The following is a 24,277-nucleotide window of genomic DNA, read 5'->3' as shown; positions in this document are numbered from 1 at the left end:
GTGCAGACTGGTGGAAGAGAAAGGTATCTTCAGCAGCACCTATACTGCTAAAGATAGGTGCTCAGGAGTTCTGAGCCCAAACAGACTTGAGGGGCACCTGGAACGGAGGGGAGGCATGACCTCTGCCAGGAAAGCGGGGCTGGCATCTGGTGAAAATCTGGCCCTTACCTCCTTCTCTTCTAGTTGGGACATCAGTCCCCTCCTTTCTTCCTGCAATTCCACCTGTTTTTTCTGAAGCTCTTGCACCAAGCCCTCCTGTGTGCTCAGCCGCTCTTCCAGCTCCAGGACACAAGCACGCAAGTTCTTCAGCTCCTGTTGGCCCTGCTCAGCCTGGGCCTGTACTTTGGCTAAATGCCCCTCCAGTGTCCTGCGCTCTGTCCCCAGGGCCTTGGCCTGCTGTTGGGCATCTCTGAGCTGGTCCTGAAGCTGCTGGTTCTCTTGGTCCAATGTTTGAGTCCTCTCACGGCAGCGTTTTAGTTCTGCGTTTAGGTCACATAACTGACCCTTTAAGTCCCAGGCTGGACGTTTGCTGGGTTTCTTCCCTCCTGCCATGGGAGGAACAGCTGATGCTAAGATGAACACAGAAAGGACAAAGCTCAGTGAAGTCTAGGCTCTCTATCCCTCCTCCCTTCTAGCCTTTATGGGATCCACACCTGATGCTACATCTCCTTCCCCTAAGAGACCAAATGGATTTTTCTGGGCACTCACCATCTTCTCTTCCCTATCCCAGCCTCTCACCCAGTGGTTACATTTGTCACCTACTACCAGGCTTCTGGACAGGAACAGCAGGAACTGGCTTCTGGTTCTTCAACCCTAGAGAATTGAGAAGGTGACTTAGGAAGTACAGGACCAGTTTCCCTTCACCTCCGTCATTCTCCCTTTACACATTACCCCAAATCCCTTCCCAGACCCAGCTCTTGAGCACAATTACCTGTGGCAATAGCTGTGGAACACCGGGGTCCTGTCTTCTTGGAAACTTTTTGAGCTGCCCAGGAGATGGGAGAGAGCAAAGGTAGAATGATCATTCTTAAGATGACATGTAATCTCCCTAGGACAGGGTCAGGAGAAGTGCTTTTCTCAGAATTAGAAATAAGTTAACTTTCTTCCCTTATCCCTACATCTGGCCAGCTCCTAATGATACCTCCCCTAGAACCAGAAATTACAGTCATCCCTCAGTATCCAAAAGGGGTTGATTCTAGCAGCCTCCAAGAATACCAAAATCCAAGGATGCCCAAGTCCCTTACATAAATTGGTATATAGTATTACATATAGTCTATGCACACCCTCCCATATACTTTATTTATTGATGATTGAGACAGAGTTTCACTCGTTGCCAAGGCTGAAGTGCAATGGTATGATCTCAGCTTACAGCAAACTCCACCTCCGGGGTTCAAGCGATTCTCCTGCCTCAGCCTCCCGAGTAGCTGAGATTACAGGCATGCACCACCATGCCTGGTTAATTTTGTATTTTTAGTAAAGACGGGGTTTCACCATGTTGATTAGGCTAGCCTCGAACTCCTGACCGCTGGTGGTCTGCCTGCCTTGGCCTCCAGTTTTTTTTTTTTTTTTTTTGAGACAGAGTTGCGCTCTTGTCACCCAGGCTGGAATGCAATGGTGCAATCTTGGCTCACTGTAACCTCCGCCTCCAGGGTTCAAGCAATTCTTCTGCCTCAGCCTCCTAAGTAGCTGGGATTACAGGCATGCACCACCACGTCCGGCTAATTTTTTTGTTGTTGTTGTATTTTTAGTAGAGACAGGTTTTCAGCATGTTGGCCAGGCTGGCCTCAAACTCCTGACCTCAGGTGATCTGCCTGCCTCAGCTTCCCAAAGTGCTAGGATTACAGGCGTGAGCCACAGCATCCAGCCACATATACTTTATATCATCTTTAGATTACTTATAATATCTAACACAATGTAAATGCTATGTTAATACAGTCATGTGCCCATAATGATGTTTCGGTCAATGAGAGACTGCATATACAACAGTAACCCCATAACATTATAATGGAGCTAAAAATTCCTACTGCCTAGTGACATTATAGCCATGGTAATATCATAGCATTCCCCACCTGTTTGTGGTGATTCTGGTATCAACAAACCTAATGCACTGCCAGTTGTATAAAAGTATAGCACAGGCTGGGCGCGGTGGCTCAAGCCTGTAATCCCAGCACTTTGGGAGGCCGAGACGGGCGGATCACGAGGTCAGGAGATCGAGACCATCCTGGCTAACATGGTGAAACCCCGTCTCTACTAAAAAATACAAAAAACTAGCCGGGCGAGGTGGCGGGCGCCTGTAGTCCCAGCTACTCCGGAGGCTGAGGCAGGAGAATGGTGTAAACCCGGGAGGCGGAGCTTGCAGTGAGCTGAGATCCGGCCACTGCACTCCAGCCTGGGCGACAGAGCGAGACTCCGTCTCAAAAAAAAAAAAAAAAAAGTATAGCACATACAATTATATATGGTACATAATACATAATACCTGAAAATGATAATGACTATGTTACTAGTTTATATATTTACTGTATTGTACTTTTTATTGTAATTTTAGAGTGTACTCCTTCTATTTGTAAAAGCAGTTAACTATAAAACAGCCTCAGGCATGTCATTCAAAAGGCATTCCAATTTAATTTTAAAAATAAAATTTTAAATTAAAAAAATAATTTTAGGCGGGGCATAGTAACTCACGCTTGTAATCCCAGCACTTTGGGAGGCCGAGGCAGGCAGATCACGAGGTCAGGAGATTGAGACCATCCTGGCTAACACGGCGAAACCCCATCTCGACTAAAAATACAAAAAATTAGCTGGGCGTGGTGGCAGGCGCCTGTGTCCCAGCTACTAGGGAGGCTGAGGCAGGAAAATGGTGTGAACCCGGAAGGCAGAGCTGCAGTGAGCTGAGATCACGCCACTGCACTCTAGCCTGGGCGACAGTGCGAGACTCCGTCTCAAAAAAAAAAAAAAAAAAAAAAAGAAGGGCATTCCAGAAGGCACTGTTATCACAGGAAGTCACATCTCCATGTGTGTTACTGCCCCTGAAGATCTTCCAGTGAGACAAGATGTGGAGGTGAAAGCCAGTGATGTTGACGATCCTGACCCTGTGTAGGCCTAGGCTAATGTGTGTATTTCTTCATTTTTAACAAAAGGTTTCAAAAGCAAAATAATATTGAAAAATTTTCAAATTCAAGCTTACTTCTTGGAAAAACTACAAATAAAATTTTAAATTAAAAAAAGAATTTTAGGCGGGGCATAGTAACTCACACTTGTAATCCCAGCACTTTGGGAGGCTGAGGTGGGCAGGTCACAAGGTCAGGAGGTCAAGACCATCCTGGCTAACACGGTGAAACCCCCTCTCGACTAAAAATACAAAAAATTAGCCAGGCGTGCTGGCATGCACCTGTAGTTCAAGCTACTTGGGAGGCTGAAGCAGAATTGCTTGAACCTGGGAGGTGGAGGTGATAGTGAGCTGAGATCACGCCACTACACTCCAGCCTGGGCGACACAGCGAGACTCTGTCTCAAAAAAAAAAAAAGAATTTTCTTTTCAACCCAGGAGACAAGAGATTCATATTGCCCTAAGTATATGCTCCCCACCCAAAAAAAAAAAATTTAGACAGAAAAAAAGCATGAGGAATAAGGATATAAAGAAATAAAATATTTCTGTACAGCTATACAATGTTTGCGTTTTAAGTTGTTATTACAAGGTCAAAAAGTTAGCCGGGTGCGGTGGCTTACACCTATAATCCTAGCACTTTGGAGGCTGAGGCAGGGAGATTTCAAAAAGTTAGCCGGGTGCGGTGGCTTACACCTATAATCCTAGCACTTTGGAGGCTGAGGCAGGGAGATCACAAGGTCAGGAGATCGAGACCATCCTGGCTAACACGGTGAAACCCCGTCTCTACTAAAAATACAAAAAACAAAATTAGCCAGGTGTGGTGGAGGGCACCTGTAGTCCCAGCTACTCAGGAGGCTGAGGCGGGAGAATGGCGTGAACCTGAGAGGTGGAGCTTGCAGTGAGTCGAGATTGTGCCACTGCACTCCAGCCTGGGCGACAGAGTGAGACTTCATCTCAAAAAAAAAAAAAGAGAGTTAAAAAAAGATTAAAATGTTACATCAGCCTTGGCAAGTGGGAAAAAGAATGTTAAATTTATAAAGTAAAACAGTTATAGTAAACTAAGGTTAATTTATTATAAAAGAACTATTTTTTATAAATTTAGTGTAGCCTAACTGTACCATGTTTCTAAAGTCTACAGCAGTGAAGAGTAAGGCCCTAGGCCTTCACATTGACTCACCACTCACTCACTGACTCATGCAGAGCAATTTCCATTCAGCCATGCTCCATTTAATGGTTTGTACCCTGTACAGGTGTACCATTTTTTTATCATTTATATTGTTATTTTAAATGTACCTTTTCTATGTTTAGGTATGTTTATATACACAAATGGTTACCACTGGGTTATAGTTACCTACAGTGCTTCAGTATAGTAACACGCCACACGGGCTTGTTGCTCAGGAGCAACAGGCTATCCCAGACAGCCTAGGTGTGTAGCAGGCTAGATCATCTAGGTTTCAGTAAGTACATTCTATGATGTTTCCACAGTAATGCATTTCTGATCATGTATCTGCATTGCCAAGTGACACATGACTGTTAATTGTTATATTGTATTTTTTGGTTATTTTTTTATTTTCCATGAATATTTTCTTTTCTTTTTTTTTTTTTTTTTTTGAGACCGAGTCTTGCTCTGTCGCCAGGCTGGCGCAATCTTGGCTCACTGCAACCTCCACCTCCCGGGTTCTAAGCAATTCTCCTGCCTCAGCCTCCAGAGTAGCTGGATTACAGGTGCGGGCCATCATGTCCGGCTAATTTTGTATTTTTAGTAGAGACAGGGTTTCACCATGTTGGCCAGGCTGGTCTGGAACTCCGGACTTCAGGTAATCCACCCACCTTGGCCTCTCAAAGTGCTGGGATTATAGGCGTGAGCCACTGTGCCTACTCTCCTTGAATATTTTCAACCGATGGTTGGTTGAATCTGCAGAAGCAGAACCTGCGGATACAGAGGGCCAACTATACTCTATAGGCCAAAAAGCAAGCTGGATCAAGATAAGTAAAAGCAGAACCATGTCTAAAGTATGTCACCATTTGCATAAAAAAGGTGGGGGAGTATAATCTTACTTGCTTGAATACCAATAGAATTTTCCTGGAAGAACATACAGTTGCCCTGGGTAGCAGAATTGGGTGGTTGGAGGACAGAAATAGGAAGCAAACTTTACTATACAACAACCTTTGTGCCTTTGGAATTTTGAACCAAATGAAATGTTATTACCTATTCAAAATAGACAGGCTGGGCGTGGTGCCTCATGCCTGTGATCCCAGTACTTTGGGAGGCAGAGGCAGGTAGATCACCTGAGGCCAGGAGTTCAAGACTAGCCTGGCAAACATGGTGAAATCCCGTCTCTACTAAAAATACAAAAATTAGCTGGGCATGGTGGTGGGCACCTGTAATCCCAGCTACTCAGGAGGCTGAGGTAGGAGAATCGCTTGAACCTGGGAGGAGGAGGTTGCAGTGAGCAGAGGTCGCGCCACTGCACTCCAGCCTGGGCGACAGAGGCTCAAAAAAAAACTCTGTCTCAAAAAAAAAAAAAAAAACAGAAAAAAAAAACAAAATAGAATAAAATTGAAAGAAAAGAAACAAATGAGTTGAAGAGCAATGGACTTCCGTGTCCTCGGAGGCTATCCATCCCAAGAGCCCACCTGTGGTCTGGCCTTGTGTCTGTGGCACTGTAGTGAGGGATGGAACTCTTGGGTGGGATGTGGTAATTTTGGTCGTTGCACCAAGGCCTCTTGTCCGTTTCTGGGGAAAGATAAAGACAAGGTCCACAGTCACCCTCCCAAATGGTTTCTACTCTCTCTCTCCTTTCTTTCACACACACACACACACCCCACACACATACATGCACAGCTCTCCACGCCCAGCTCACCTTCTCAGGCTCCAGGCCATCTTCCATCTGGTCAGGCCTCCTCTTGAGTCTGCTTCCTGAGAGAGGCAGCCGGAAGGGGCCTTAATCCGAGGTCTCTTCAGTTCTGTGTTCCCCTTTACTTCCAACAGGGGGGACCTCTGTTGGGAAAAGAGATCCTTAAGACAATACCCAGGAGCCCAAATGTCCCAAGAACTTCCCGTCTTGGCCCCCAGCCTCAATTATCAACATCACCACACCAAGCACTGAGCACCACTTGTGCAAAAGCTGAATTATGTGTCAGACAGACAGCATGAACAGAACTGGGGACATAACCTAAAAGTGGGAATAACCTCTAGGAGAAAAGCTGGACTTGACTAACTTTAAGGGTAGGAGTCAAACAAGCAGAGAGGAATGGATGCTCTTTCTGGAAGGCAAAAATTCAAATATGTACATAGCATGGCTAAGAAACCAACTGGCCTTTTTGGCTGAAGCTGAGAATCATAAATAAGGGAGAGAGTGGAAGATATATGGGGGCTGAAGACTGCTTGGGAGAATCAGGCAACATTTACTGAACAATGTTTGAAATGTTTTACCTGGGCCGGGTGCAGCGGCTCACGCCTGTAATCCCAGCACTTTGGGAGGCTGAGGCAGGCAGATCACAAGGTCAGGAGTTTGAGACTAGCCTGACCAAGATGGTGAAACCCTGTCTCTACTAAAAATACAAAAATTAGCTGGGCATGGTGGTGGGCACCTGTAATCCCAGCTACTCAGGAGGCTGAGGTAGGAGAATCGCTTGAACCTGGGAGGAGGAGGTTGCAGTGAGCAGAGGTCGCGCCACTGCACTCCAGCCTGGGCGACAGAGGCTCAAAAAAAAACTCTGTCTCAAAAAAAAAAAAAAAACAGAAAAAAAAAACAAAATAGAATAAAATTGAAAGAAAAGAAACAAATGAGTTGAAGAGCAATGGACTTCCGTGTCCTCGGAGGCTATCCATCCCAAGAGCCCACCTGTGGTCTGGCCTTGTGTCTGTGGCACTGTAGTGAGGGATGGAACTCTTGGGTGGGATGTGGTAATTTTGGTCGTTGCACCAAGGCCTCTTGTCCGTTTCTGGGGAAAGATAAAGACAAGGTCCACAGTCACCCTCCCAAATGGTTTCTACTCTCTCTCTCCTTTCTTTCACACACACACACACACACCCCACACACATACATGCACAGCTCTCCACGCCCAGCTCACCTTCTCAGGCTCCAGGCCATCTTCCATCTGGTCAGGCCTCCTCTTGAGTCTGCTTCCTGAGAGAGGCAGCCGGGAAGGGGCCTTAATCCGAGGTCTCTTCAGTTCTGTGTTCCCCTTTACTTCCAACAGGGGGGACCTCTGTTGGGAAAAGAGATCCTTAAGACAATACCCAGGAGCCCAAATGTCCCAAGAACTTCCCGTCTTGGCCCCCAGCCTCAATTATCAACATCACCACACCAAGCACTGAGCACCACTTGTGCCAAAAGCTGAATTATGTGTCAGACAGACAGCATGAACAGAACTGGGGACATAACCTAAAAGTGGGAATAACCTCTAGGAGAAAAGCTGGACTTGACTAACTTTAAGGGTAGGAGTCAAACAAGCAGAGAGGAATGGATGCTCTTTCTGGAAGGCAAAAATTCAAATATGTACATAGCATGGCTAAGAAACCAACTGGCCTTTTTGGCTGAAGCTGAGAATCATAAATAAGGGAGAGAGTGGAAGATATATGGGGGCTGAAGACTGCTTGGGAGAATCAGGCAACATTTACTGAACAATGTTTGAAATGTTTTACCTGGGCGGGTGCAGCGGCTCACGCCTGTAATCCCAGCACTTTGGGAGGCTGAGGCAGGCAGATCACAAGGTCAGGAGTTTGAGACTAGCCTGACCAAGATGGTGAAACCCTGTCTCTACTAAAAATACAAAAATTAGCTGGGTGTGGTGACGCATGCCTGCAATCCCAGCTACTCAGGAGGCTGAGTCAGGAGAATCACTTGAACCTACGAGGCAGAGGTTGCGATGAGCCGAGATCACGCCACTGCACTCCAGCCTAGGTAACAGAGTGAGACTCCATCTCAAAAAAAAAAAAAAAAAGAGGCATTCAAACTTAATTCTGTCCGAGCACGGTGGCTTACGCCTGTAATCCCAGCACTTTGGGACGCTGAGGCGGGCAGATTACTTGAGGTTAGGAGTTCAAGACTAGCCTGACCAACATGGTGAAACCCTGTTTCTACAAAAATTACCCAGGCATGGTGGCATGTGCCTATAATCCAGCTGCTTGGGAGGCCGAGGAAGATAATTGCTTGAGTGACTGGCAGAGGTTGTGGTGAGCCAAGATCATACCACTGCACTCCAGCCTGGGTGACAGAGCGAGACTGCGTCTCAAAAAAAAAAAAGAAGAACTTGGCCAGGCGCGGTGTCTCACGCCTGTAATCCCAGCACTTTGGGAGGCTGAGGTGGGCAGATCATGAGGTCAGGAGATTGAGACCATCCTGGCTAACATGGTGAAACCCCATCTCTACTAAAACGTACAAAAAATGAGCTGGGTGTAGTGGCGGGCGCCTGTAATCCCAGCTACTCGGGAGGCTGAGGCAGGAGAATGGCGTGAACCCGGAGGCGGAGCTTGCAGTGAGCTGAGATCCGGCCACTGCACTCCAGCCTGGGCAACAGAGCGAGACTCCGTCTCAAAAAAAAAAAAAAAAGGGCCGGGCGCGGTGGCTCAAGCCTGTAATCCCAGCACTTTGGGAGGCCGAGACGGGCGGATCACGAGGTCAGGAGATCGAGACCATCCTGGCGAACACGGTGAAACCCCATCTCTACTAAAAATACGAAAAACTAGCCGGGCGAGGTGGCGGGCGCCTGTAGTCCCAGCTACTCCGGAGGCTGAGGCAGGAGAATGGCGTGAACCCGGGAGGCGGAGCTTGCAGTGAGCTGAGATCGGGCCACTGCACTACAGCCTGGGCGACAGAGCGAGACTCCGCCTCAAAAAAAAAAGAATGCTTATTTTAACTTAGCGTAATCAATTATAGTATGGAAACCAAATTTTTCTTTAAGTATTCCAAAGTCAAACACTGATTTTCAAAAATAACCTGTGCCCTTCCTCCTCTCTACACTACCATAGTGGATCTGCCACAGACCTACCTCCTTTTGTCGGTTACGAAAATGTGTTTAAAGGTTTGTTTATTAAGGACAACTCCAAAGACCACAGTATATATATTTTTCCCATCTATTAATATAAAGCTAGACATGATACCCTCCAACTTTCCACAATGAGAAGCATAAGCACTTAACCTTCTAAAAGAACGGATATTCATGCAACCCTGCCTACATCCACCTCACCACAAGATCAGAGATGGATGGCCCTGCTCCTAAGGCAACCCTTTCACATATGCATCACATCCCACCCCTCCTCACCAAATCCTGGACTCACCAAATCCTCCCAATTGCAGGAACATTCCTCCAGCAATCATCCCTTCTCACCTCTGCACCATCAGCTTTGCGCTATATGGCATCACTCCAACTGACATACAACAAACTCTATTATTTCTTCGAACCTAAAAGAATCTGAACTCCGTTTTCCCTAACCGGTACTATCCTTTTTCCTTGCCGCCCTTAGCAGCAAAACTCTAAAGTATTACCTATAGTGTATTCACTGTGGCCAATTTCTCTCCTAAGCCCATTGCAATCAGGCTTTCATTCCCACCATTCCATCGAAATTCCTATTCTCAAGATCACGAGTAACTTCATGTTGCTAAGTCAATTCTTTTTTTTTTTTTGAGACGGAGTCTCACTCTGTCGCCTGGGCTGGAGTGCAGTGGCCGGATCTCAGCTCACTGCAAGCTCCGCCTCCCGGGTTCACGCCATTCTCCTGCCTCAGCCTCCCGAGTAGCTGGGACTACAGGCGCCCGCCACCTCGCCCGGCTAGCTTTTTGTATTTTTTAGTAGAGACGGGGTTTCACTGTGTTAGCCAGGATGGTCTCCAACTCCTGACCTCGTGATCCGCCCGTCTCGGCCTCCCAAAGTGCTGGGATTACAGGCTTGAGCCACGGCGCCCGGCCTGCTAAGTCAATTCTTTATCTTCATTTTCTTGACCCATCAAACAGCATTTGATACAACTGATCACTCCCCTTTTCCTTAATAGGCATTCTTCATTTAGCTTCCAGGAGACCACCCTTTCTTACCTCACTGGCAGGTCCTCCCCATCTCTCCAGACTTTAACAGCATTCTCTATCTATACTCACTATCCACTCCCATGGCTTTAAATATCATTGATATGCTGACAGTTTCCAAATTTATATGTCCAGCTCAGACCTCGATCCTGCACCTATACTGAACTGCATCCTCAACATCTCTATTTAAGGCTGGGAGTGGTACTTCATGCCTGTTATCCCAGCACTTTGGGAGGCTGAGGTGGGTGGATCACTTGAGGTTAGGAGTTCGAGACCAGCCTGGCCAACATGGCAAAACTCCGTCTCTACTAAAAATACAAAAATTACCCGGGTGTGGTGGCGCATGCCTGTAATCCCAGCTACTCGGGAGACTGAGATGGGAGGATCACTTGAAGCTGGGAGGTAGAAGTTGCGGTGAGCCGAGATCGCACCACTGCACTCCAGCCTGGGCAAGAGTGAGCGACTCCGTCTCAAAAAAAAAAATCTCCATTTGGAAGTCTAATAACTGACCTCTTGATGTCCAACCCTGCTTTGAACTTGCTCCTCTTAAAGCTTTCTCCATCTCAATGGATATAACTCCATCTTTCAGTTGCTCAAGCCAAAAACCCAGAGTCTTCTCTTTCTCCTACATACCACATCTAATCTGTCGGCAAAGCATGGCTGATTGTACCTTCAAAATATATCCAGAACCCAACTACTTTTTACTATTTCTTCCACTGCTACCACCCTGACCTAAGACACCATCATCTGGCACCTAGATTATCATAAACCAGCGGTTCTCAACTGAGGGCTATTTTATGCCCCAGGTGACATTTGACAATGTCCAATGCAGTCCTGCACACTGTCAGGATGCCTAGCAGCATCCCTGCCTCTACCCACTAGATGCCAGTAGCAACCCCCCACCTACTCATGACAAAAAATGTTGGCCAGGTGTGGCGGATCATGCCTGTAATCCCAGCACTTTGGGAGGCCCAGGTGGGAGGATCACGAGGTCAGGAGATCGAGACCATCCTGGCTAACACGGTGAACCCCTGTCTCTACTAAAAATACAAAAAATTAGCCAGGTGCGGTGGCACGCGCCTGTAGTCCCAGCTACTCGGGAGGCTGAGGCAGGAGAATCGCCTGAACCCGGGAGGTGGAGGTTGCAGTGAGCCGAGATTGCACCACTGCACTCCAGGCTGGCGACAGAGTGTGACTACATCTCAAAAAAAAAAAAAAAAAAGAAGTTGCAGGGCACGGTGGCTCATGCCTGTAATCCCAGCACTTTGGGAGGCCAAGGCAGGTGAATTGCTTGAGCCCAGGAGTTCCAGACCAGTCTGGGCAACATGGCAAAACCCTGTCTCTATAAAAAATACAAAAAACTAGCCAGGCATGGTGGCAGGTGCCTGTAGTCCCAGCTACTCAGGAGGCTGAGGTGGGAGGATCACTTGAACCCAGGAAGTTAAGGCTCTAGTGAGCCATGATCACGCCACTGCACTCCAGCCTGGGAACAGAGAAAGAACCTGTCTCAAAAACAAAACAAAAAAAACAAGAAGCAAACAAAAAAACAAAACAAAAGGCAATGATGCTATGGTTGTGCAAATCTATTGGACCCGACAAATATTATATCTTTGCTTAAAATCATCCAGTGATTCCCCATCTCACTCAGAGTAAAAGTCCTCACAATGACCCCCCACAAGGACCAGCTGTGATCAGCAACCCCACTACCCATTACCTGACTTCTTTTCCCACAACTTTTCCCCTTGCTCACTTCAATCCTGCCACACTTCCCTCCTTACAACTCTTTAGGGACTCTGCTCTAGCAGATTCCCTCTGCCTGAAATGTTCTTCCCTCACTATCTGCTTGTCTATCTCCCTCACTTCCTTCAGCTCATCTTTTCAATGGGGGTTACTGAGACCACCCTATTTAATATTCTATCCCACCAGTTGGCCTCCCCTGCTCCCTTAACCTTGAATTTCTCCTTTTCTCCACAGCATTTATGGCCTTCCAGCAGTTATATAATTCATTTATTACATTTATTGTCTGTATCCCCATAGAATGGCAGCTCCATGATGCCAGCGATTTGTCCCTTGTTCACTGCTGCATCCTAAGTACCTACAACCGCGCCTGGCATGTAGTAGGTGCTCAGTAAATACTTGATGAGCAGATCTGAGAAGGCTTTTACTACTTCTCACTGTCACATCATACTACTCTGCTCTCTGGTTGTTACGACAGAAAGAATTTCTCTTAAGGTTGAATCCTAACTTTAGGGAAACCTGAACGTGAAATACTAGTAAACAAAAGATTCAGGCAGGAGACCTTTCCTGGCACCAGAAATCAGTACACTCCAGCTGTCATACACATTCATCTCTCTTCACTGGAGAGAGGAAGCTGCATATGGTTGTGGGGTGCAGCAGGGCACCATTTAAGAGAAAGAACTAAATCAACCAGTTTCATTGGGCAGGAATCTGCAAAATTTGGGAAAGGAGAGAGAGAATGAGTCTTTCGGCCCAGATTACCCTACTCTCCTTCTCCCTTTCCTACACTCCGAAGCAGCAGTGATGAGGAGAGGCGATAACACAAAAGGACCTCAGCAAGGATGTGGCCTCAGACACCATGTCCCCAAAGGAAGAAGTCATATCAGAACTCTCCCTTCTTACATACTGCAATCACACCCTGAGTAGGAATAAAGAAGTGGAAATGTGTCAGAAAAGCCTGAGAATTCGAAAGGGGAAATCTCGGAGACATGAAAGTAAGGGAGGGGCCCCCGAGACTTGAAGCTGGGGGAAGACAGACAGACGTCCCTTCCGACCTCCCCGGGTGCACTCTGCCGACTCCACTCCTGCCTCCGCCCCTTTCCACTTGTGCGGGGCCGCACGGACCTTCGCTCTCCCGGTAGACATGACAAAGGCCGGCCGGGAGCCCGGGGCGCGACAGCATCGGAGCGGCCAGCCGTCGTCCCCATCCCCAGGACAGGACACTTGCGCCGCCCCCTACTCACCTGCGGATCCATGTCCACCTCGGTCCCACACGCGCCGGGGGAATGCAGTGGAAGAGAATTGGGTTCCGGGGATCCTGGGACTCGCGTTCTCTCGCCCGCTCGCGAAGCAGGGTAGAGAACTCGCGCGGCCCCGGCCGCTACCAGCCCCGCGCCACACCCGCCACTTTTGAATTCCAACGGCCGCCACCCGCTCTCACCGCGCTCTGCACGCAGGGACCAATCGTCGCTGTCACCACAGCCGAGGGCCAATCGCAGCGTCCTCCGCCACCCGAAGCCACACCCCGCCCGACAAGCGCCTTCTCTTTTCTGTTTCGCAGGCGCAGGAGAGGTGAGCGGATTAATTCCACTTCCGGTCCCACTTAACGCTTCTCACCCCTCCCTCCTCCAGCGGGAACAGTGCTGGACTTCCGCTCCGCTCCCCGCCGTCGCTCGCTACGTCAAAAAATGCGTGGACGTTGCCGTACGAACGCAACTGGCCGAACGTAACTGGTGGCGGCCGGAGGAGGAGGGGCGGGGATGCTGGCGGAAAGAAATCACGCATGCGCAAACAGGGACCATTGACGGGAGACAGGCTGGACTAGCGCCTCCTGGTGACTGCAGTATTGAGCGCACTCGTTTTCCGTCGACGTGATTGCGGTTCCAGGGCTGCCTCTCCTGGTCGTGGTTGACTGGGCCCGGAAGTGGCTCCTGGAGCCCTCACGTGGACGTTAGTGGCCTGGTCTGTTCATTCTCTGGTAATGTTGCCATTTCTCACCAAATTTAGGAACTTTTGCGCTCCATTGAAGCCTGACAGTGGGGATTCAAAACTCAGGAAATAATTTTTTTATAGCCCTCTTCTCTCAGTCAACCTACTTACCTGGGTGCTGTTACTGGTGCTGGGCTCAGGGCCTTTGGAGTCTCGAGCCCAGGGAGGATTTACTGCTTCCATTTATGGAGTATTTTATGTTTTTAAGGTTGTGGCCCTGTATTATCTCGTCTTAAAATCTCAAAAATTCACTGAGTTCCTACATTGTGCCACGTTCTTTGTATAGATAGGTGGAGACAGGTTCAGAAAGGTTAAATAGTAAGTATAAGGTCACACTGCTGGTTGGGAATGGATCTAGATTCCATTAGCTTCAAAATCCGAGCTATTTCTGTTAACTCACATTGCCTCTAACAGTCTCGGTGACAAGAGCAACCCCTTACGTGTGAATAAGGTGCTAGTTTGCAAAGTCGTTCTACCATATTTACTCATCCGAGTTTCCATCCAATCTTGGAGGTAGTCAGGACAGGGTTTTATTTATGAAGCTGAAAGGCAGGGGCCTAAAGCATATGTTCGGGGGTTTGGTGTGCAGTTGGAAATTGGCAGGTCTGGCACCCACGCTGCCGTCTTCTATCCATTGCTTTAACTTGGCTTCAAACAAACTTGTGGAGAGAAGCAGATTGTGGGGAGACACACTGAAAACAATGTTGCCATCCCTCCAACCTTTGATATCCTGGGAAAACTCCAAAAAGTAAGAGCTGGAAGAGAACACAGTAAAAAGAAAAGTGAAGGAAGAAACTAGAGAAAACCAACAATGGAAGGTAAAGGGAGTAACTGAGAAGGGAGACCTGAGAAGAAACATATAGCTAAAGATATTTATCAAATTAAAAGAAAAAGTTAAACTAGGAGAAATATAGACCCATTAGCAGATGAAATTTATTCATCCCAATTGATGCAGCAAAGCCACTCAAAATATTCAACACCCATTGATTTAAAAAAAAAAAAACTCGGCCGGGCGGGGTGGCTCAAGCCTGTAATCCCAGCACTTTGGGAGGCCGAGACGGGTGGATCACAAGGTCAGGAGATCGAGACCATCCTGGCTAACACAGTGAAACCCTGTCTCTACTAAAAAATACAAAAAACTAGCTGGGCGAGGTGGCGGGCGCCTGTAGTCCCAGCTACCCAGGAGGCTGAGGCAGGAGAATGGCGTGAACCCGGGAGGCGGAGCTTGCAGTGAGCTGAGATCCGGCCATTGCACTCCAGCCTGGGCAACAGAGCGAGACTCCGTCTCAAAAAAAAAAAAAAAAACTCCAGAAGCTGATAAAGGACATCTTCAAAAATTTCACAAAACACCTCACCATAATGGTGACATGTTGAAAGCATTCCTTTCAAGATGGGGAACACGGCAAGAATGCCTGCTCTCAATAATCCTCATCAATACAACAATGGAAGTTGTAGCCAGTGCAATAAGCAACAAATATATAAGGATTACAAGAAACAATAATGTTAATATTCGCAGATGAAATTATTGCATGTGCAGCAACCCTAAAATAAAATTAAGATAAAATTGATAAATGAGTTTAGCAAGGTTGATGGATAAAAAAATCAATAAGAGGAAAAAAATCAATTTACAAGATCAATTGCATTTCCATCTTCAGCAACACCAATTAGAAAGCGTAACTTTAAAAATTGTACTATTTGGTTACATGAATATTTACATACATAAAAAGTTAAGCTCAGGCTGGGCGTGGTGGCTCACGCTTGTAATCCCAGCACTTTGGGAGGCCGAGGCAGATGGATTACCTGAGGTCAAGAGTTCAAGACCAGCCTGAACAACATGGTGAAACCCCGTTTCTACTAAAAATATAAAAATTGGCTGGGTATGGTGGTGTGCCTGTAATCCCAGCTACTCAGGAGGCTGAGGCAGGAGAATTGCTTGAACCCGGGAGGCGGAGGTTGCAGTGAACTGAGATCACACCACTGAACTCCAGCCTGGGCTAACACAGCGAGACTCCTTCTCAATAATAATAATAATAATAATAATAATTAAAAAAAGAAACACTTACTGTGTGCCAACGATCTGGAGCCAGAAGCCCTGTGAAGGTGCCACACCGTGCTGCTTGCTGGGAATACAGCAGTGAACACAACAGATGTGGGCCTCCATTTCTCATAGTTCCTGCCCTGTGAGGAGTACAGATGAGCAGAGAGGCAGCGACAAAAAATAAAAGAGATCGTGCATGTGAAGTTCTTAGCATAGTCTGTACAATTGTATGTATCCCTGAGCAGCAGCAGCAGCAGAGCACGACAGGCCAAAGCCAGGCTCATCAAGTATGCAGAACTGAGAAGGGCTGCAGCACGGAACAGTCTGGGGAGCTGAGGCTGGGGGGATGGGTAGGAGGGGGCAGACCACGAAGGCTTTACCCTCGGGATAGGAGCAGGAGTCTCCTTCAAATCTGTCAGTTGGTGGGATTCCCTACTTCCAGGATAGGGAAGGGTGAAGCTTTATAGGGACAAAGTCTGTGCTGGAGTGAGCCCAGGAGTTCAAGACCAGCCTGGGCAACATGGGGAAAAGGAGTAAACACTCCTTTTCTTGTGCATCATGCAGTTTGCCACCATCTGCTATAGAGAGCCCCACAGGGCAGGGTTTCCTGCTGGGTCACCTCAAGTGCTACAGGCCTGCCCAGGGGTGTCCTGCCCACACAGGGTGCTGTGGCTCAGGCACTCAACCTTGGTCCAGCCTCTCACAGCTGAGCATAATATTGATAGTGACACTGAGCCTTTGATAGAGGCTGTTAGTTTCCCCCCCAGTATTGTTTCTCCAATCTTTTCTTCTTAATGAACCCTCGATTTTTTTGCAAGACACAGGGCCACCAAAAAAGACCTCAATTCCCAGCCTCTCTTGGGACTAGGTATGGCAATGGATGGTGCTCTGGCCAATAGAGCACAAATGGAAATAATGTATCCACATTTCAGGGAGAGCCCTGAAGGAAGGAGTATGCCCTTCCCCGTCAAACCATGCCATTTGTTGAGAATAGAAGAACCACAGGCTTGGCCTGGCGCTGTGGCTCATACCTGTAATCCCAGCACTTTGGGAGGCTGAGGCAGGCGGATCACCTGAGGTCAGGAGTTTTGAGACCAGCCTGGCCAACATGGTGAAACCCCGTCTCTACCAAAAATACAAAAAATTAGCTGGGCATGGTGGTGGGCGCCTGTAGTCCCAGCTACTCGGGAGGCTGAGGCAGGAGAATGGTGTGAACCTGGGAGGTGGAGCTTGCAGTGAGCCCAGAGAGCACCACTGTACTCCAGCCTGGGCGACAAAGCGAGACTCTGTCTCAAAAAAAAAAACACAAAAAAATTAGCCAGGCATGGTGGCAGCCGCCTGTAATCCCAGCTACTCAGGAGGCTGAGGCAGGAGAATTGCTTGAACCTGTAAGGTGAAGGTTGCAGTAAGCCAAGATTGCACCATTGCACTCCAGCCTGGACAACAAGAGTGAAACTCTGTCTCAAAAAATATAAAAATAAATAAATAAATAAATAAATTTTTAAAAAAGCTCTTCCTACCATCTTGACACCTGTGGAGGCCTGCTGGGAAAAGGACTTCTAAAAGGAACTATGTCTGGAAAGCTGTGGTCCAAGGCCATTTTTGGCGGCTATAAGCGGGGTCTCCATCACCAGAGGGAGCACACAGCTCTTCTTTTTTTTTTTTTTTTTTTTTTTTGAGACGGAGTCTCGCTCTGCCGCCCAGGCTGGAGTGCTGTGGCCGGATCTCGGCTCACTGCAAGCTCCGCCTCCCGGGTTCACGCCATTCTCCTGCCTCAGCCTCCCGAGTAGCTGGGACTACAGGCTCCCGCCACCACGCCCAGCTAGTTTTTTTGTATTTTTTTTTAGTAGAGACGGGGTTTCACCGTGTTAGCCAGGATGGTCTCGATCTCCTGACCTCGTGATCCGCCCGTCTCGGCCTCCCAAAGTGCTGGGATTACAGGCTTGAGCCACCGCGCCCGGCCAGCTCTTCATAAAATTGAAGGTGTTTATGCCCGAGATGAAACAGAATTCTATTGGGGCAAGAGATGCGTTTATGTATACAAAGCAAAGAAGAACACAGTGACTCCTGGCAGCAAACCAAATAAAACCAGAGTAATCTGGGGAAAGGTAACTCAGGCCCACGGAAACAGTGGCATGGTTGGTGCCAAATTCCGAAGCAATCTTCCCACTAAGGCTATTGGACACAGAATCTGAGCGATGCTCTACCCCTCAAGGATTTAAACTAATGAAAAGTCAATAGGCCGGGTGCAGTGGCTCACTCCTGTCATCCCAGCACTTTGAGAGGCTGAGGCGGGTGAATCACAAGGTCAGGAGTTCAAGACCAGCCTGACCAAAATGGTGAAACCCCATCTCTACTAAAAATACAAAAATGCTGGGTGTGGTGGTGGGCACCTGTAATCCCAGCTACTTGGGAGGCTAAGGCAGAGAACTACATGAACCCAGGAGGCAGAGGTTGCAGTGAGCTGAGATCGCGCCACTGTACTCTAGCCTGGGTGACAGAGCGAGGCTGAGTCTCAAAAAAAAGAAAAAAGAAAAGTCAAGAAATAAACATGGATTTGTGCTCTTAAAAAAAATGCCAGGCATGGTGGATCATGCCTATAATCCCAGCACTTTGGGAGGCCAAGGCAGGAGGACCACTTGAGGTCAGGAGTTCCAGACCAGGCTGGCCAACATGGTGGCACCCCGTCTCTACTAAAAATATTAAAAAATTAGCTAGGCATTGTGGCGTGTGCCTGTAATTCCAGGTACTCAGGAGGCTGAGGCAGGAGAATTGCTTGAACCCATGAGGCGGATGTTGCGGTGAGCCGAGATCGTGCCATTGCACTCCAGCCTGGGCAATGAGGGCAAAACTCCATCTCAAAAAAAAAAAAAAAAAAATTATTCAAAGACTTAAAAGGCTGTAACTCAGCCTTGATTCAAATAGCTTACAAGTAGTCATGATGATATTTAACAGGAAACATTGCAAGATGAGAACTATGAACTTTGATGAAGTCTTACGTAGGTATAGATACAGGTACAGATATTCATATAGGTACAGATACAGTTATAGTCATGGATGGTAGACTCCAGATCACAATGAACCAACATTTGGCCAAAGGCAAAAAAGCTATTTAAGATTACTTTTTTTGGCCGGGCGCGGTGGCTCAAGCCTGTAATCCCAGCACTTTGGGAGGCCGAGATGGGCGGATCACAAGGTCAGGAGATCGAGACCATCCTGGCTAATACGGTGAAACCCCGTCTCTACTAAAGAATACAAAAAACTAGCCGGGCGACGAGGCGGGCGCCTGTAGTCCCAGCTACTTGGGAGGCGGAGGCAGGAGAATGGCGTAAACCCGGGAGGCGGAGCTTGCAGTGAGTGAGCCGAGATCCCGCCACCGCACTCCAGCCTGGGCGACAGAGCCAGACTCTGTCTCAAAAAAAAAAAAAAAAAAAAAAAAAAAAAAAAAGATTACTTTTTTTTTTTTTTGAGACGGAGTCTGGCTCTGTCGCCCAGGCTGGAGTGCAGTGGCGCGATCACGGCTCATTTCAAGCTTCGCCTCCCGGGTTTATGCCATTCTCCTGCCTCAGCCTCCCGAGTAGCTGGGACTACAGGCGCCCGCCACCACGCCCGGCTAGTTTTTTGTATTTTTAGTAGAGACGGGGTTTCACCGTGGTCTCGATCTCCTGACCTTGTGATCCGCCCGCCTCGGCCTCCCAAAGTGCTGGGATTACAGGCGTGAGCCACTGCGCCCAGCCGAGATTACTTTTATGTATGCTCAGTCTCTAGTAAAGGTAACTACCATTCAATTTTTTTATTTTTTTATTTTTTGGAGACGGAGTCTTGCTCTGTCTCCCAGGCTGGAGTGCGGTGGCACGATCTCAGCTCACTGCAACCTCCGCCTCCCGGGTTCAAGCGATTCTCCTGCCTCAGCCTCCTGAGTAGCTGGGATTACAGACATCCGCCACCATGCCCACCTAATTCTGGCATTTTTAGTGGAAACGGGGTGTTACCGTATTGGCCAGGCTGGTCTCGACTCCTGACCTCGTGATCTGCCCGCCTTAACCTCCCAAAGTGCTGGGATTATAGGCGTGAGCCACCACGACTGGCTTACCATTCCATTTTTAAAACTGTGATAAAGTCACATAGCCTCTGAGATAGGCTACTTCTTTTTTTAAATAATATATATATATATTTTTTGAGATGGAGTCTGGCTCTGTCACCCAGGCTGGAGTGCGGTGGCCGGATCTCAGCTCACTGCAAGCTCCGCCTCCCGGGTTTAGGTCATTCTCCTGCCTCCGCCTCCCAAGTATCTGGGACTACAGGCGCCCGCCTCGACGCCCGGCTAGTTTTTTGTATTCTTTAGTAGAGACGGGGTTTCACCGTATTAGCCAGGATGGTCTCGATCTCCTGACCTCGTGATCCGCCCGTCTCGGCCTCCAAAGTGCTGGGATTACAGGCTTGAGCCACCGTGCCCGGCCAATAAAATATTATTAAAAAAAGGCCGGGCGCGGTGGCTCAAGCCTGTAATCCCAGCACTTTGGGAGGCCGAGACGGGCGGATCACGAGGTCAGGAGATCGAGACCATCCTGGCTAACACGGTGAAACCCCGTCTCTACTAAAAAATACAAAAAGCTAGCCGGGCGAGGTGGCAGGCGCCTGTAGTCCTAGCTACTCCGGAGGCTGAGGCAGGAGAATGGCCTAAACCCGGGAGGCGGAGCTTGCAGTGAGCTGAGATCCGGCCACTGCACTCCAGCCTGGGCGACAGAGCGAGACTCCGTCTCAAAATATATATATATTATTTATTCATTTATTTATTTTAAGACAGGGTCTCACTCTATCACCCAGGCTGGAGTGCAGTGGTGTGGTCTGGGCTCACTGCATCCTCTGCCTCCCAGGTTCAAACGACTCTCTGACTCAGTCTCCTGAGTGGCTGGAATTACAGGTGCGCACCACCATGCCAGGCTAATTTTTGTATTTTTAGTAGGGACGAGGTTTCACCATGTTGGCTAGGATGGTCTGGAACTCCTGATCTCAAGTGATCTGCCTGCCTCAGTCTCCCAAAGTGCTGAGATTACAAGCGTGAGCCACTGCTCCCGGCCAATATTTTAAAACTTTTAATAAAATAAAATAGAGACAGGGTATCACCATGTTGCTCAGGCTGGTCTCAAACTCCTGGGCTCAGACAGTCCTCCTGCCTCGGCCTCCCAAAGTGCTGGGATTACAAGTTCGAGCAACTACACCTGGCAGTAATTGGCTACTACTAACTCTGAAAACTGTAACCTGAATCTTAAGGCTTTGATTATTTGTTACAGGAAACTACATTTGTCAGAATGCTATAGTGAATTGTGTTTGTTTACTTCAAGTCAACTATATTTGTTATGTGAAGTTATATTTGTATACTAACCTATGTTGGTAAGCTACTGTTTATGACCTCACTGATTTTCTTATAATCATATCTGTATATTATCTTGCCAAGATAGCTTCCAAATCCAGAATTTTCCTCCTTATGGGTTGTAAACATAAAATAAAACATTATTTGTCTGTGCTACTATAACAAAATACCTGCGACAGAGTAATTAATAAACAACAGAAATGTGTTTCTTACAGAGCTGAAGGGTTAGGAAGTGAAAGATCAAGGTGCCAGCAGATACAGTGTCTGGTGAGGGACCTGGTTTCGTCTTCACGTAGAGCCTTGTTGCTACATCCTCCAGAGGAGATGATCTCCAGAGGAGATGTCGTGTTCCTCACATGGTGGAAGGACAAAAAAGGGCCAAAGCTAGTCCTCTCCAGCCCTTCCCTCCAGCCCTTTCCCTCAATGAATAAGGCACTAATTCATTCATGAGAGTGGAGGCCTCATGACTTAATTACTGCCCAAACAACCTCACCTCTTAATACCACCAAAGCTGAGATTAAATATCAACATATGAATTTTGGGGGACACTCAGATCAAAGCAGTATTATAGCACATTTGCTTTCAAAAACACATAATGACATATTTTTCTGTGTGTTTGTTTTTAGCCAGGGTCTCACTTTGTCACTGAGGCTGGAGTGCAGTGGCGCAATCTCGGCTCACTGCAGACTCCACCTTGCATGTTCAAGCTATTCTCCTGCTTCAGCCCCCCCAAATAGCTGGGACTACAGGCCTGCACCCCATGCCCAGCTAAATTTTGTATTTTTTTTTTTTTTTTTTTTTTTTTTTTTTTTTTTTTTTTTTTTTTTGAGACGGAGTCTCGCTCTGTCGCCAGGGCTGGAGTGCAGTGGCAGGATCTCAGCTCACTGCAAGCTCCGCCTCCCGGGTGCACGCCATTCTCCTGCCTCAGCCTCCCGAGTAGCTGGGACTACAGGCGCCCGCCACCTCGCCCGGCTAGTTTTTTGTATTTTTTTAGTAGAGACGGGGTTTCACAGTGTTAGCCAGGATGGTCTCGATCTCCTGACCTCGTGATCCGCCCGTCTCGGCCTCCCAAAGTGCTGGGATTACAGGCTTGAGCCACCGCGCCCGGCCAAATTTTGTATTTTTTATAGAGACGGGGTTTTGCCATGTTGTCTAGGCTAGTCTCAAACTCCTGACCTCAGCGATCCACCCACCTCAGCCTCCCAAAGTGCTGGGATTACAGACACGAACCCTGGGCCCAGCGGCTGGGGTGTCTTTTGCCATCTCATCTTTACCCCTTACTTCCCCTGAACTATTCAAATATCCAGCTAAAGGCAGAGATAGAAATAGGAGGGGAGGCAAGTTGGGCTGAGAATGCTTGTATAACATCAGGCCTGCAGGCACTTTCAGAAGCCAGGCATCGCCTATATTTCATCTCAAACTGCTACACAAGTGTTATTTCCAACCATGTGCCAATATCACACAATGTCACGACTACACGCGGAACTGAATGAAGGTCCTGGAGAGTCTCTCATAATAGAAATTTTCAGATCCAGACTTGGAAATAACTGGTCATTTAAGTCAGCTAGAGGTGGCGTTAAAATAAAGAATTGTGCTTTTCTATATTTTATTATCATTTCTTTGATGAGAAATGGAAGATGTTAAATAAAAATGGGAGTCTAGGCCCGGTGTGGTGGCTCACACCTGTAATCTCAGCACTTTGAGAGGCCGAGGCAGGTGGATCACCTGAGGTCAGGAATTCAAGACCAGCCTGGCCAAAATGGTGAAACCCCATATCTACTAAAAATACAAAAATTGGCTGGGCGTGGTGGTGGGTGCCTGTAATCCCAGCTACTTGGGAGGCTGAGGCAGGAGAATTGCTTGAACCCAGGAGGCGGAGGTTGCAGTGAGCCAAGATCACACCATTCCACTCCAGCCTGGGCAACAAGAGCAAAACTCCGCCTAAAAAAAAAAAAAAATTGCCAGGTGCCATGGCTCATGCCTGTAATCTGTAATCCCAGCATTTTGTGAGGCTGAGGCTGGCAGATCACCTGAGGTGGGCAGTTCCAGACTGGCCTGACCAGCATGGAGAAACCCCATCTCTACTAAAAATACAAAATTACCCAGACATGGTGGTACATGCCTGTAATCCCAGCTACTCAGGAGGCTGAGACAGGAGAATTGCTAGAACCTAGGAGGCAGAGGTTACGGTGAGCCGAGATTGTGTCACTGGACTCCAACCTGGGCAACAAGAGTAAAACTCCATCTCAAAAAAAAACTCCAACTCAACAAGAGTAAAATTCCATCTAGACCAGGCACAGTAGCTCATGCCTGTAGTCCCAGCACTTTGGGAGGCCAAAGCAGATGGATTGCTTGAGCCCAGGAGTTCAAGACCAGCCTGGGCAACATGGGGAAACCCTGTCTCTACAAAAAATACAAAAAATTAGCCAGGCATGGTGGCACATAGGTGTAGTCCCAGCTACTCGGGAGGCTGAAATGGGAGGATCACCTGAGCCTGGGAGGTCGAGGCTGCAGTGAGTAATGATTACACCACTGTACTTCACCCTGGGTGACAGGCTGAGATCCTGTCTTAAAAGAAAAAAAAAAGGGCAGGGGGCAGTCTGTGCACACATATTCCCCTTCTTCCAGATCCCTGCCTTTGGACATGAAGACCTCCCTCTAGGGTCTCCAGTCCAAGCTGCCAGGGAGACATCACTCAGCACCACCACACCCTCCATCTGCGTGGACAGGCCTCCTAGGGGATGGCCACTCCTTGTGTAAGATCCATTACCACTCCGAAAATCAATGTCAAAGATCCAGGGAAGATATGCCCTCTAGAGGAGTTCTAGGGAAACATCTTCCTTTCCCTGATCACTGCTCCTTAAGAAAAATTAGTCACAAAAGGAAAAAAAAAAAAAAAACAGTGACTGTACTTCACAATGTCTTGGTTCATTTTTATACAAGTTGCAAATTCAATATAAGAAACACTTATGGCCGGGTGCAGTGGCTCACGCCTGTAATCCGAGCACT

The 24,277-nt window shown here is 47.9% G+C and overlaps 1 protein-coding gene and 1 long non-coding RNA gene across 7 annotated transcripts in view; one reads left to right on the top strand and one right to left on the bottom strand.

The window, feature by feature from the left end:
- The window catches only part of KIFC1 (kinesin family member C1), a 19,583-nt gene extending 5,944 nt beyond the window's left edge, over positions 1–13,639 (bottom strand). For 3 of the 6 annotated variants that reach the window (XR_004438651.1, XM_033216792.1, XM_033216791.1), the window contains exons 1-6: positions 13,112–13,639; positions 7,183–7,320; positions 6,954–7,053; positions 932–985; positions 763–813; positions 169–569 (exon numbers count right to left, since the gene is read on the bottom strand). Coding sequence is in view for 5 of the 6 variants with exons in the window: in XM_033216792.1 (XP_033072683.1) it covers positions 169–569; positions 763–813; positions 932–985; positions 6,954–7,053; positions 7,183–7,320; positions 13,112–13,123 (756 nt within the window). In the remaining variant the exon portion in view is untranslated. Of the gene's footprint in view, positions 1–168; positions 570–708; positions 814–931; positions 986–5,742; positions 5,843–5,969; positions 6,107–6,953; positions 7,054–7,182; positions 7,321–13,111 lie in introns of those variants that run through there. The other 3 variants (XM_033216794.1, XM_033216793.1, XM_033216795.1) reach the window with 3 other exon arrangements.
- Positions 13,356–24,277, top strand: LOC117087051. Its single transcript, XR_004438654.1, has 3 exons — positions 13,356–13,439; positions 14,065–14,174; positions 23,897–24,277. It is a non-coding gene; the product is annotated as an uncharacterized LOC117087051 (long non-coding RNA).

The sequence above is a fragment of the Trachypithecus francoisi genome, unplaced genomic scaffold (genome assembly GCF_009764315.1).
Source record: "Trachypithecus francoisi isolate TF-2019V2 unplaced genomic scaffold, Tfra_2.0 Lachesis_group10, whole genome shotgun sequence".
Lineage (NCBI taxonomy): Eukaryota > Metazoa > Chordata > Mammalia > Primates > Cercopithecidae > Trachypithecus > Trachypithecus francoisi.
The sequence above is the reverse complement of the archived record's forward strand: the minus strand, read 5'-3'. Positions and strand labels throughout refer to the sequence as shown.